A 13,397-nucleotide genomic window follows, 5' to 3' on the forward strand; every position below is an offset into this window, starting at 1 on the left:
TCCCTAGGCTTACACACTACTTAAACTGACTTATGCTGAGAACAACAACACACACCCATGGCTGAGGGAGGACACGAACCTTCAGTGGAAGGGGCCGTGCAATATGTGACATGGCACCTCAAACCACACGGCTTGCAACATGACAATGTTTGTTGTCATGCACTTGTCTCACAATAAACGTAGAAGTTTGCACCACATAGCTGGAAACTGATGTACTTAAGAAATCGGGAATACTAATCAGTGTTGACAGTTTATTCTCTCAAGCATAGTATGCATAACACCCTCTTAGCCACATGCCACAGTCAACTATAGCTTCACCTGACTGGGTGTCTCTCGAAATTTCTGTGGATGTGACGAACCTGGATGACGCCATTCATTCTATTGATGCATTAATTCAGGCTCATAGGCTCATATCCACGTGTCACCGATGGTGAAGATATGCTCCAGAAATATGTCTCCTTCGTTGCAGTATCTGTCCAGGAGGATGCCAGCCAAAACATACCGGTGCCATCTCCGTTGGTAAGTCAATGTGGAATCCAATAGGACAGTATTTTTCTCATGTTGAGACGTTTCTTCAGCATGCGCCACAGCATTTGATGACTGAGACCAATCTTTACAGATAATTACGGACAGTCCATCGATGAAAACGAGACCACTCGCGATACCAATTTGGTCTTGAGAAATGTAAAGCCGACCTGTGCAGTAAAAATCCTCAGTCGCAGTCTGACTCGTCGTATGACCGTCCTATATGGTAATGCGTTCTCGCAACAGGCTCCACGTAATCCTCGATAACATTCTGATGCATTTTTCTCAGGGGCAGCCTCTATTTTAATCCACGAACGTTGATCATATTTTGAAAATATGCTTTAGAGTGGTGAAATCGGCACTCTTCTCTTCGGCGCCACACACTAACAACACTCCCAACCGTATGCCCGTCAAATGCACAACACAAATCGATAACAGCGCCACCTGACCGCTTCCATACCCTATTTGCGCATTCCCGATATCTTGCGAGCGTCTGGACCACAGTCTAACTGTGGTCTGGACCACGTTGTCACTGCTTCATGTACATTGATCGTATGAACACACTGAGAACACGTTTCAGAAAAGTTGAATACTGCGGAGATGTAGTCTTTTCTGTGCCCAACAAAATGGACAAGACTATCCCTGTACTATTCTATGTATTTATAATTGTCCTAAAGTAAGAGAGTGTACCTGTGTTGTATCGATTACACAGATCAGCGATTTACAAGGTAGTACTAAGATATTTACAGCAAGCGGTATCACAAGTGATCTCTATAGGCACGCCTAGCTTTGGAAGGTTGTAGTGTCTTTCATAAGATGTTTGACATGTTTACGGTTTTGTGTATACAACAATCGCGCTATGGCTACAGTATTTGTTAAATCATTTTTCTTAATCAGGTGAATTATTTTGCAAACTGAAGTTATAGGCTTTTTAATTTTTATTTGAAGGCTACTTCGATCGTTTGCGAAGCTCATGTTGAGAGCTATATAAATATATAGTGGAAAATAATAGTTCATATACGTTGGTAGCATAGCTTATTGTAGTAGTCGTCCTCAACATGTAATATATATGGTTCTATTGTATTTCGTTATGTGAGTCACTAGAAATGATCGTTAACAAACTTTTATATATTTGTGTTCGGATATTCCGAAGTAGCAGTTGAGATACATAGAACCACTTTCGTTTTCATTGTATGAACCACCTAGTTACTGAGATTTTTTTTTTTTTTTTTTTTTTTGTTTCACGTGTAATTCAAAACACTGGATTTGTTTCTCTCTTTCCAGTCACTTAATTTGGAATGACATATTAGGAGACTACAACCAACACCGTTATGTCATTGTGGGAACATCTTGTTTTTGATTTATTTATTGTTAATTATCTACTGTGACCATATTCCACCTTGACATCAAGTAGCATTTAGATTAACTTTTGTTTTTGTATAAAATTTTTCATTCCCCCTTGTATGTTCAGTACAGTATAACATTACAGGTAAAAACAGAAACAGAATTTTATTTAGTATGAAGAAATTAATTCCGACCCACAGTAGATTTCCATAGTAGCAAAGTGCCTTTACTCAAGACATGTTAAGATAAAGCATTCCCTGACATTGGTTTAATTTTTTATGTATGTGGAATGATATATTGTCAACATTTGTGAATGTAATACAAAGATTAATGGTAAATCTCCAAGAATGTTAGACTCAAAATTTTATGTACTTATTTTATAGCATAAGAGGATCACTTCTTCACAAGCCCATGTGGAAAAGTATAAGTAGTATGCCCACAATTGTCCGTTTTCAAACAAAAGTGACAGATCTACACTTGTGTCATCAATGTAGATCATTATATGCTACAAGCTGGCTTCGAAAAAAGAGAAGATCAGCGGAAGAGAAAGTAAGTTTTACTGTCACACAAATTAAAATTCCCTTATATAATAGACCTGTTGTCTGATATATATTTTTATTTTTAACAGAAAGCTCCAAGGATTATTCAATACACCCCAAAAAGTAATGCTCCAACTATAGAAATATGGAAAAACATGACAGTTGAAGAACTAGGCAGTGCCATAGGAAAAGACGTTGGTAAGCTTCATATTCCTTTTAAAGTTAAAGGATATATTGGGAAAGATGCTATATATGACAAATCTTGTAAAGCATTAAAATATTATTCACCAGTGTTAAATGTACCTATATTTTAATTGGCATAAGATCTCTGACAGTTACAGTGAGCTGGGTATGACAGCTTCACCTGTTTACCTCACCCAGTCACATGTTGCAGTTTTGTAAATGTCTCTACAGTAACATCTCAGTGTTGTCATAGCTCTGTAGAACATATTCTGAACTCAAAACATAATGAGGTATTTTGAACAGAATGACCTCCTCAGTGACAACCAGCATGGATTTTGAAAACATCAATAATGTGAAACCCAATGCACACTTTTCTCAAATGACATAGGCCTACTGAAAGCTTTGGATCAAGGCAACTATGTAGATGCAGGTTTTCTTTACATCCAAAATGCATTTGACTCAGTACCACACCTTCACTTATTGTCAAAAGTTCAGTCATATGGGAACTTTGTGTCTCTCCCAGGGAAATGTGTTGGAACCCTTGTTGATTATGTTGTACATTAATGACCTTGCAGGCAATATTAATTGAAGCTCAGACTTATTGTAGATGCTGCAACTATCTATAATGAAGTACTGTCTGAAAGAAGCTGCATAAATATTCAGACAGATCTTGATAAGATTTCAGTATGCTCCAGAGATTAGCAATGTGCTCTATGCGTTCAGAAATGTAAAATTTTGCACTTCACAGAATGAAAAAATGTAGCGTTCTATGACTATAATATGAATGAGTCACTGTTGGAATTGACGAACTCATAGAAGTACCTGGGTGTAACACTTTGTAGGGATAGCAAATGGAATGGTCACATAGGGTTAGTTGTGGGTAAAGCAGGTGGTAGACTCCGGTTTTTCGATAGAATACTGGGGAAGTGCAATCAGTCTACAATGGAGACTAGTAGGACACCTACAGAAATTTGGGATTTTCTTTGTATGGGACAAGCCAGACAAAAAAGCCCCCCTCCAGATATGACCATCACATTACATAAATACTCCAGAAAACACAACAACATTGGTATCACTTTCTTTAATTAACACATCTGTATAGTTATACTGAATTGCAAGAAAGAACTGATGCAGGTACTGATAAGTTCACATAACCTGTAAAGCTTTTAATGACAAAACATTGACATCTGCATAGAAGAAAAATACAAACTGGTGTTGATAAATACATTTCATTCATATAGCTAAGATGAACTCCACAATGACCATCAAAATTAAATCTAAAACATAACAAACTGTTTATGACAAGACCAATATCATCATCTACACTTTACGTTTGTAGCTCAGGTGAATTCCATAATACCTATTAACTACAAAGAAACCATGTTTACAAATAAACCAAGTAATGCTCTGGCGTGAAAGTTAATGTGGTATCAGTAACTTCAGTTTACCAATATATGAAATCACTGATACCAGCCATTGCATACGTTCATAATAAAATCCAAAAATTCAATAAGTAAACCTTAAAAACATACTCCCCTTTAAAAAATGTAATTAGTGAAAGTCAGACACATATCATTGAACACCATTCAAAGAACGCAAAAATTAGTAGGCTATAGAGAAATAAAATACCTGTTCCTCTCTGCTTGTACTCAAACAATCTCTCCAGCTTATCTCTCTCCCCTCCTGCTAAAAACCAAACTTCCCTTCCATTAACCTTAATCATTTTCCTACAACTTATACTGGACAAATTAAAATTGATTTTATAAAAGAGTAAAAGTAATACACCTTTAAAATAAACTTCTCACTCTCTCCATTTCCAACAAATCAGTAACTGAATGAATAGTGGCACGAATAAAGAATGTCACCTGTCAAGATACTTTGGACAGGTTTTTCGCCAACTCAAATGTCACAAATTGTCCACAGAAAACTGTCACTGTCATGAGATGGACCTCTTCAATCATTTTCATAGGATTTTCATGCTTTTGACGTATTCTGCCAGAACACCATACTTCTGGAGGAAAGTTATGGTGCTCAGCACATCACACGCCTCCACTGACATTCGTCACAAGCAAAACACAACCAACATACATAATGAACTTTTGAAAATAACAACTGACCAGTAGTATTGAAATTTATCAGAAGAGAATATCTCAAGCAACACAGCTGCTCCAAAATGTCCTCTTCCCACACACCAACTTTCACATTCACTGCCCAATTAGGACATCACAAGGCCACAATACCATTACATCACTGGTAACAACTAATATTAGGAAGGAGGTTGTCTTTCATCTGAAGATGTCGTCCAAAGTCAGATTCTAGCACAATATGTGATAAGACCTTCGTTGGGGACTCACCTTTTTTTTTATTCTTCACATAGTGCATCCACATGGTATTGAATTACTTTACATGTGTATAAATTTATTGTTCTGAAATATAAAAGAAAATGTGTCACAATTTATTTTGTAAATTTATTTGAGACTTTGTAATTATAGAAAACTATGGGCTACATATATCTCAATACAGCAGAAAAACAACAATTTTATAATAGTTAATAGAAAGAATATGTTTTCTTCCTTTACATGAAATAAATAGTTTAAAAAAGATTTTACTTACTGGTCATTTAAGATATAATAACCTTAAAATGTCATTTAGAATCTAAATTTACTTAGAGATGAATACTTACTCTTTAATGAAGCAACATACTATGTCCACAATGTAGAAATTTCAATTGTTTATAATTTTTGTATTGATGGGTGGTTTAATTTTCATTGTTGTTCTGTTCTGAAAGATCACATTTTTGAGGTGATGATGTTTGTGGACAATTCGGTTGACTATACGCATCCACATTCTGTTATTGACAACTGGCAAGTCATTCAAGAAGTTGTCAGGAAAAGTGGTATGAAGTACAGAGTCATAGCACCACCTGGCCAAGTTAAGGAAACTGTTGAAAAAAATAAGGATGCAGTGAAAAGGTACAAATGTTTCTCTGTGTGTAATTTAGATATCAACATTTAGCATTTCTTTGTCAGACTATTTTTTTTATTTATTGGAACTTGCTAAACATTTCTGTTTGTTATGATTATGATCTATTGAAAGTGACGTTGAGAACGTAATGACACACGCACACAGGCAATTAACTAGAGGTATTATTTTCTTCTGCAGGCCTTTGACCTTTGCTATTTATACTAGTTTTCTGTACCTGTAATTAACTTGTCAATGGTACTTGGAACTGTAAACATCTTTTGCCTTCAGAAAAAAATTAAGAGATGAATTCTGTGATGTTGATAGGATGTGGTGAATATTTAGCTAAGACACATTGATTTCATGTGGCAACTGTGTGCACATGCTGGTAAATGGATCAACCAAGGCCTATATGCCTAATGAACATCTGGTGCATAGTGACAGCTCAACGATCTCAGCACAGAGACTAGCTGTGGGGCTGGTCCGTTAGGCACCTGAGGCAAGCCTTATTTCCTGGTTATGGATAACGTTATGTTCATCAGAAATGTTGGTCTTTTTGATCCATGCCCTTGCCACCCATAATCCAATAGAGAATACACAACAGCCTTATAAAACTGAAAGAGAAATATTGTGCTTCGCAAGTACATGAAGCTAAGCTACTCCTATTTGTGTATTTATCTATCTATCTATCAGATATGTGGGACCATGCAATCCACCACTTTATAATCATTAAAAAAGTCCCTTTACAGAAAGCTGATTAGAAAGTTTGTAAACAAAAGAACTAAGAAAACACAAAAAAATTGTGTGAGAGTATACAAATAAATAACATATTACACAGAAAAGTTGTCATTTACTGGAAGGAACTCCTGTACAATGTAGTTTGCGCCACAAGGGAACGTTTCAACTTGGATGTGAATACTTGGGGTTTATCACCCTCTATTTCCAGTTCTGATGGAACCCTGTTGAAAATGAAACCTGTTACACACTGCAAACGTTTCTGTACTATGTTTCAGAAAGTGTTGAGGTTGTTTTTCTTCATAGTATTCACTGAGCAGTGTTGCAGTTTCTTTTTAAATGTATCAACATTGTCAACATCAAATCTTCTGATAGAATATGTGTACACCATAACAGAATTCTGAGACACCTGAACAACAGTCTACACAAAATTTGCAAACTAACAACACAGTTGAGTCTTACCACCCATTTCTGGGCTAAGAATGTTCTTAGTGAGTGCCCAGAGTTAGTGCAAAATACAGCACCATACAAGAGTGAACATAAGTGAAGTAAACATTCCTTCGCGTTTCAGTGATGGAAATGTGGAGAGCATTGTTGTGAAGATGGCAGCATTCACTTTCAGTAAACGTGATACTTCCATGAAAAATGTAGTAGAAAAGTTCTGGCCGAATGTAAATAATTTAGGAGTAAAGGAGGCCACTCGCCAAATTGCAGGTGTGTGTATTTGTTCTCAAGCTCAACTAAGGATTTATTCGAAAAGATGTCAAGTTTTCATTCGCTTTTGTTTGTGCCTGTTAAGTTCTCACTGCTTCTGCTATTCAGTGAGTGGTCTCCTTTAGTCCTAGATTATTTGCACACTTCTAAGAAAGTCTTCCGTCTATCCTCAACTGTGAGAATTTAAAATGTTCAACTTCACTGGCAGACTACCTCGGGATACTAAAATTCTGCTTTTACAGGAGTCCCATGTTGGATACAGTATGAATTGCATTCTGTTTCAGTTAACTGTTAATCTGTTCTCTGAAAGCCATGTGCTGATTTTACAGACTACCACATTAGTTGCATCATTTATATTATGTTCTACATCTTTCACAATAACACTAGTGACAGCTGCAAGGAGAAAAATACCAGGTGTTGAAGTATGAAACTGGAATTTGATTACAATAATTAGACATCTTTTGTTTGAAACTGATAAACAATATTTTATTCAAAATAACTCCATTGATATTTATACATTTCTTCCATCTCTGCAGCAGGCTATGAACGCCACGTCAAAAAATTCTTCTTTTGAAGTGAACCAGTCAGTGAATCATTTTTGTACATTTTCATATGAATAGAAGCATTGTCCAGCGAGAGCGTATCACAGTGATGCAAATAGATGATAATCGAATTGAGCCAAGTCTGGAGAATAAGCCGCATGACCTAGTGTTTCCTAACTGATCACCTCGATCGTTTCCCTGACCCATTTTAATTTTTTGGTGGGGCGTTATCATGGAACAATATGACTTTGTGTTGCCTTTGTCCATATTCTAGTCATTTTCACATAATGCTTGAGTTAAACCGATCATTTGCTGTTGGTAGTGATCAGTGTTAATGGATTCACCGGTTTTTAGCAGCTCATAATAGATGACACACTTCTGATGCCCCCAAACACAGAGCATTGTCTTCCAAAGTGGTTTGGTCTTGCAGTGGATGCCCATGATTTACTATGCTTAGGATTCTCAAAATATATCCATTTTTCAGCACCTGCCACTATTCAATGAAGAAACAACTTTCTTTTGCATCTGGCGAGCAGCATTTCCCAAGTGGTCTTTTGATTTGCTGGCTATCTTTCATTCAGTTCATACAGAACCCATTTTCCAACTTTCTGCAGCTTTCCCTTAGCTTTCAACAAAAGAGAAATGGCTTTCTATATCGCAATCAATTGTTCCATGAGTTCCTGTTGAGTTTGAGTATCATCTTCATTCAATAAAGCCTGCAATTTGTTCTCTTCAAACTTTTTCGGTGGTTTCCCACACTCATTGTTTCCCCCATCAAAATCAACACTTTTGAATTTTTTGAACCACTCAAAACACCGTGTTTTCCCAAGAGAATGTTCACCAAAAACTTCAACAAGCATTCAAAATGATTCTGTTGCAGTTTTCGTCAAATGATAACAGAAAACCTATGCTGCCCACAAATCATAGTTTGTAGGCACTAAACTTGACATGTTTATGGGTTTGTAACAGATACCGATATAAGGAACTTGGGTTACTGTGTGTTGACATTTGTCATCAGCTGTTACAGGAAGCAGATGGCACCGCAAATGCGGTCTCACGAGCCGTACACTGATGGCTTACACAATCTATAGGGAAATTCTGGTTTGATACTTCTACACCTGGTATATAAAAATAACAAACTCAGAACAGAACTCTGTAACATCCCACGCTTTACACCATCCAAGTCAGCTCCAAATCATTACTCTATTTGTTGACTGGCTGTCCGCCTTCTGCCTCCTACTTTCCAGCTAAGAAGTGAGTGATTGTTGAGTATTTTCCTAATGCCATAATGTTGCAAAGTATGCAGAACTATTGCATGGTCCACACAATCAAATGCTTTTGCCAATTTTCTTGACACATTCAAAAACACTGGTAGGGAAGAAATTTGCTGGTAATTGTCTACATTATCCCTTTCACCCATTTTATAAAGTGGTTTCATTAATGAGAATTTGTCTGTCAGGAAACAGACCACATGGGAAAGACAACATTACAGTGGTGACTGAGTGCAGAATGTCTGTCCCTTGTGTGTGCTAAACATGTCAGCTTGAAATCAAATAAGAATAGGGTTGCTCTGATTCTCTTCCAATGTCCACTGGGACAGAAAGATATTAACAATTAAATATAATGCACTTTTGATGAAATAAGTGATACAAATATATTTGGCATATTTTGATGTGAAATACTTTGTGATAAATTACAATTTAGATTTTATTATATCTATTGTACCTTTGTGATGAATGTACAGGGTCGAGGTATTTCAACAGTTTGTCGTGGGGGATGGATGTATAGAAAAGGAATTCTGTGTCGTGTTCACTTTGATCCGTTTCATTGAAGGAAATTCTCTGGTGTGTTCATCTCTAAATGCTGTTTCCCATTTTGTTGACATGGCCTTAAAAATGTTAGATATTGATAACAATGATCATTTACCAGAATATCAGACTGAATGTGATGGATTCCTACCGGCTCTTCTTAAAATATAGAACATTGAACAAGATTCTTTCCAATATTCCAATGGAATGGAAAGAGGTAGCACCAGAAGCATATAGAAAGTATCGATAATGCAATTGATAATATATGAGTCGCGACACTTATAATTGATTGTAGTTTGAAGAGATTGGGGAGGTGTTTAAACTGTATTTTCTTGCCATCTATGTAAAGGGATTATTTTTTAAAACTCTGGGACTTCTGCTCAGCCAGTTAGGATATTATTTACACCACTCAAATCTGGACAATCAAGGTTTTCTGGGACATATGGCAACCCTACATAAGAGCCACCAGATATCTCGCCCATTCTCCCACATTTGGAACACTGTCACTCATTTTCAAAGAAGGTGGACAAGTAGAGGTTGTGAATAATGCTGTGTTGGTGGATGAGCCAAATGTTGTGGACTTGTCCACAAATAAAGAGCACTATACTGGGACTCTTCTGTCGACATAATACTGTTAATGATGACAGAGAAGAAGGTGATACTTGACACCTGTGTGGAAAACGTTTTTTCTACTTAACCCCGTCTGACAGGACTTACAAGTAAATATCTGAAATAATGCTGATGCGAGGCAGGAAAAACTATAAAAACATTAGTTGATGTCCTCATAAGCCTCATTGATGAAGATACCTGATGACATTATGGCTGCAGGTAATGCAGTAGGCCTTCTCAAGACAAAATATGTGCAAATTCTGGAAGCAGTTGTTACATGTACTGTTATTGGATTCTCATAAAATCATTGCCAGTGTATACACTCCCTCTTTTCTGTTTACTGTTCTCATTAATGTGATACAAAAAATTCTGTCTCAAAACTTGTGTAACAGAAGTAATCAACGCCTTGCAGCTACAAAAAATTCCATTTTTATTACTGCTGTAGATGGGGAGATGTCACACACACTTTCTGAGTTTGTTGATTTTAGACTTTATTTCTGTAATAAGGAAACTAATGGAGATATTTACAAGGGAGTCTGACTAATCTGTTTTCATAATGTTATAGTCCGTATTTACAACTAAATGAAAGGCATTTCTTTTTTGCTGTGTGTGTCTCACTTCTTTTATTTTTGAAGCATCTTCAGCAACCTGTTTTATATTTGTTTTATGTATATAAAAATGTGTTGTATATTAGTTACAAGTATGTTACTATTACTACATCTTCTTTTCTTATTCTCTTGTTTTTCGGGTTGGGAACAACTTCTGCAATGAAAGTTTCTTGAGGTTAAATTATTATTTGGTGTTACTTGCCATTTCCAAAGTTGTTAATCCATGTGTGTCGTCATGGAGATGTATTTCTCGGTTCCCATGCCCAAAATAGGCGATTTTTGATGTTTTTTTGACCACATTTACTTGAGCACATCACTTCCAATTTTCACTATGTATTGAATGTGTGTGTTTACAGTGTGTAGTGTTACCAACTGTTAGCATGCATTTATTCTTCATCTTCTGTTGGTATTGTGGTGTATGTTTAATATTTGTTTTGTGTGTGTGTGTTTTGCTTTAATGAAAAAGTACAAGTATGTAAATATGTATTTATCTTTCAGGAGACTCTGTAATCTGATGTGTCTGTTAATTTCACAGTCCTCCACCAGACCCATCAGTTTTAGTGAAACGACCACCTGTAGTGACTGTAATGGGTCATGTTGACCATGGTAAAACAACATTGCTGGATGCCTTGCGTCATACGTCAGTAGTTGAGTCTGAATTCGGAGGCATCACACAACATATTGGAGCCTTTTCAGGTACTTTGTATCCTTAATAGCTGTTTACATTTGTAACTGCCTTTTGTTATTTTAATTTTTGTTTTATATTATCTGTAGTATTTCTGTAACTGCTTGATGCATCTGCATTCATTATTGCACATTTGGCAATATTGTAACCCTTTCTGACATGAATTTGGTGCAATTTCATGGGATCGGAAGACCTAGCATTGTTACTTGAATGCTATTTTCTGAAAACATATCATTGTATATCACTGGACTTCTGTTTGAAAGAAGAAGTGGGGTTCAAATCCTCCCCCATCCATCCAGATTTTGCATTTTGTGTTTCCCTAAACTGATAACATGAATGCTGGAAATTTTCTTCTCTATCCTCACTGTGTGTGTGTGTGTGTGTGTGTGTGTGTGTGTGTGTGTGGAGGAGGGGGAGAGATAGAGAGAGAGAGCTAGGAGTGTGTGTGTATGGATGCAGGCAACTAACAGAAAATTTAAAATTTTGCTAGAGCTTTGAATTGAGAGGCATGCAATTAAAAAGAATGAAACAGAATAAAAACTGAGGAATATGCAAATACATATCTGTCTTCAAAAAGTGTTTAGAAGAGTAACATAGAATAAATCAAGAATTTAGTTGAAATCAAAATTGTGAAGTTGTAGAGCAGCTGCAAGTTGCACATAACCTTTTTTGTATTTTTGTGTGTTCCATACAACCAGCACTAGCATCTTCAGATTTCAACTTACAAGATGATAAATTAAATTATGTAGCTGAGGGCCTATATTACAAATATTGGGCTGTATATGACACTGCTGTCATGCATAAAATGGAAAAAGTTGGTTAGATACATTCTGAGATTAAACAGCAGTACATATCATTTTAGTTAACATATAAAATCTAAGGTAATGGAATTACTATTATTATTATTATTATTAAGGATTAAAAATGGAAGTGATACAAAAATTTTATGAGATTCAGAGGTTGAAAAAAGAACATAATTATATGAAGAAACAATTTTTGATATTGATCACTTACTAATCATTCGTATTATTTTCTTTTATATATGTTTTTAAACAAATACATTATTTGTAGTACCATTATTGTTTACAATGTATGGTAATTTTTATACCTCATTAACACTGCTAGCAATTTGGAATCAGTAACTGATCATTCCAGTATATTCTTAATATGACTTAAATTTGTCTAGGTGTCTGTTACAGTGAAATACTGTAAAATGTTACTTAATAGCTATAATTATAGACTGATAATTAGTACAGTAAACCAGGTGGGAGTGGGGGGCCATAAATAAAATGTTATTTAACGATGAGTGGGGTGAAACAGATCACAACTTGGAATTTCAAAACCACACTGTGTTAGTAGACATTACCCTGATTATGGTAGTCCATCTCTCCTTTCTTACAGCCTCTGTTTAGGATATCTATCCAAATATCAAAATCTAATGTTTTGCATGAGGGTTGAATCATGACAGAATTTAGATTGCATTATAAAACAGAGACAAAATTTCTAACCAGTACTTACCTTCAGGAGGTGACATGTTTAGTGCTGCCAATAGATGCTTTTAAAAGAGCGTAGAGCTATTCTAGCTTTCAGAATTATTAGTTCCGTAAGATGAGTAGTAAATTTGTTTCCCAGGTGTTATGGCATTGTTGCTCAATTTGCACCCTTACTTTTCCAATTTAGTGACACTGCCAAGTGGAGACACCATTACATTCCTTGACACACCAGGACATGCTGCTTTTTCTGCGATGCGGGCAAGAGGAGCGGAAGTTACTGATATAGTGGTACTGGTTGTGGCAGCCGACGATGGTGTCATGGAGCAGACTGTTGAATCAATTCGTATGGCAAAGGAGGCTAACGGTAAATGTCTTGGTAGAAAATTTAAAAGATTATTATAATGATGGTGGATAAATGTCTGTGTCTCATAACTTATCATTTTGTTTTTCTTTCTCACAGTACCCATAATTGTTGCCATTAACAAGATTGACAAACCTGAAGCTGACATAGTAGGTAAACATTAACTTTCTCTGGTTTATTTGAGTGGTAAAGGCTATTCTTATTATAGTAATTTGACACATCCAATTGACTTATGTCAGTAGCAGTTACTCTTGATACTTTGCAGTGCTGTCACAAGCATTCACTTGACA

General features: G+C 36.1%; 1 protein-coding gene across 1 annotated transcript in view; it reads left to right on the plus strand.

Moving 5' to 3' along the window:
- Positions 1–1,317: 1,317 nt before the first annotated feature.
- Positions 1,318–13,397, plus strand: part of LOC126466530 (translation initiation factor IF-2, mitochondrial) — an 88,309-nt gene continuing 76,229 nt past the window's right edge. Inside the window, exons 1-7 of the mRNA XM_050096393.1 lie at positions 1,318–1,422; positions 2,253–2,418; positions 2,498–2,606; positions 5,380–5,563; positions 11,104–11,264; positions 12,934–13,110; positions 13,207–13,256. Of these exons, the coding sequence (XP_049952350.1) occupies positions 1,385–1,422; positions 2,253–2,418; positions 2,498–2,606; positions 5,380–5,563; positions 11,104–11,264; positions 12,934–13,110; positions 13,207–13,256 (885 nt within the window). The 5' untranslated portion in view covers positions 1,318–1,384. The remainder of the gene's footprint in view (positions 1,423–2,252; positions 2,419–2,497; positions 2,607–5,379; positions 5,564–11,103; positions 11,265–12,933; positions 13,111–13,206; positions 13,257–13,397) is intronic.

This window comes from Schistocerca serialis, chromosome 1 (assembly GCF_023864345.2).
Source record: "Schistocerca serialis cubense isolate TAMUIC-IGC-003099 chromosome 1, iqSchSeri2.2, whole genome shotgun sequence".
In the NCBI taxonomy this organism is placed as follows: Eukaryota; Metazoa; Arthropoda; class Insecta; order Orthoptera; family Acrididae; genus Schistocerca; species Schistocerca serialis.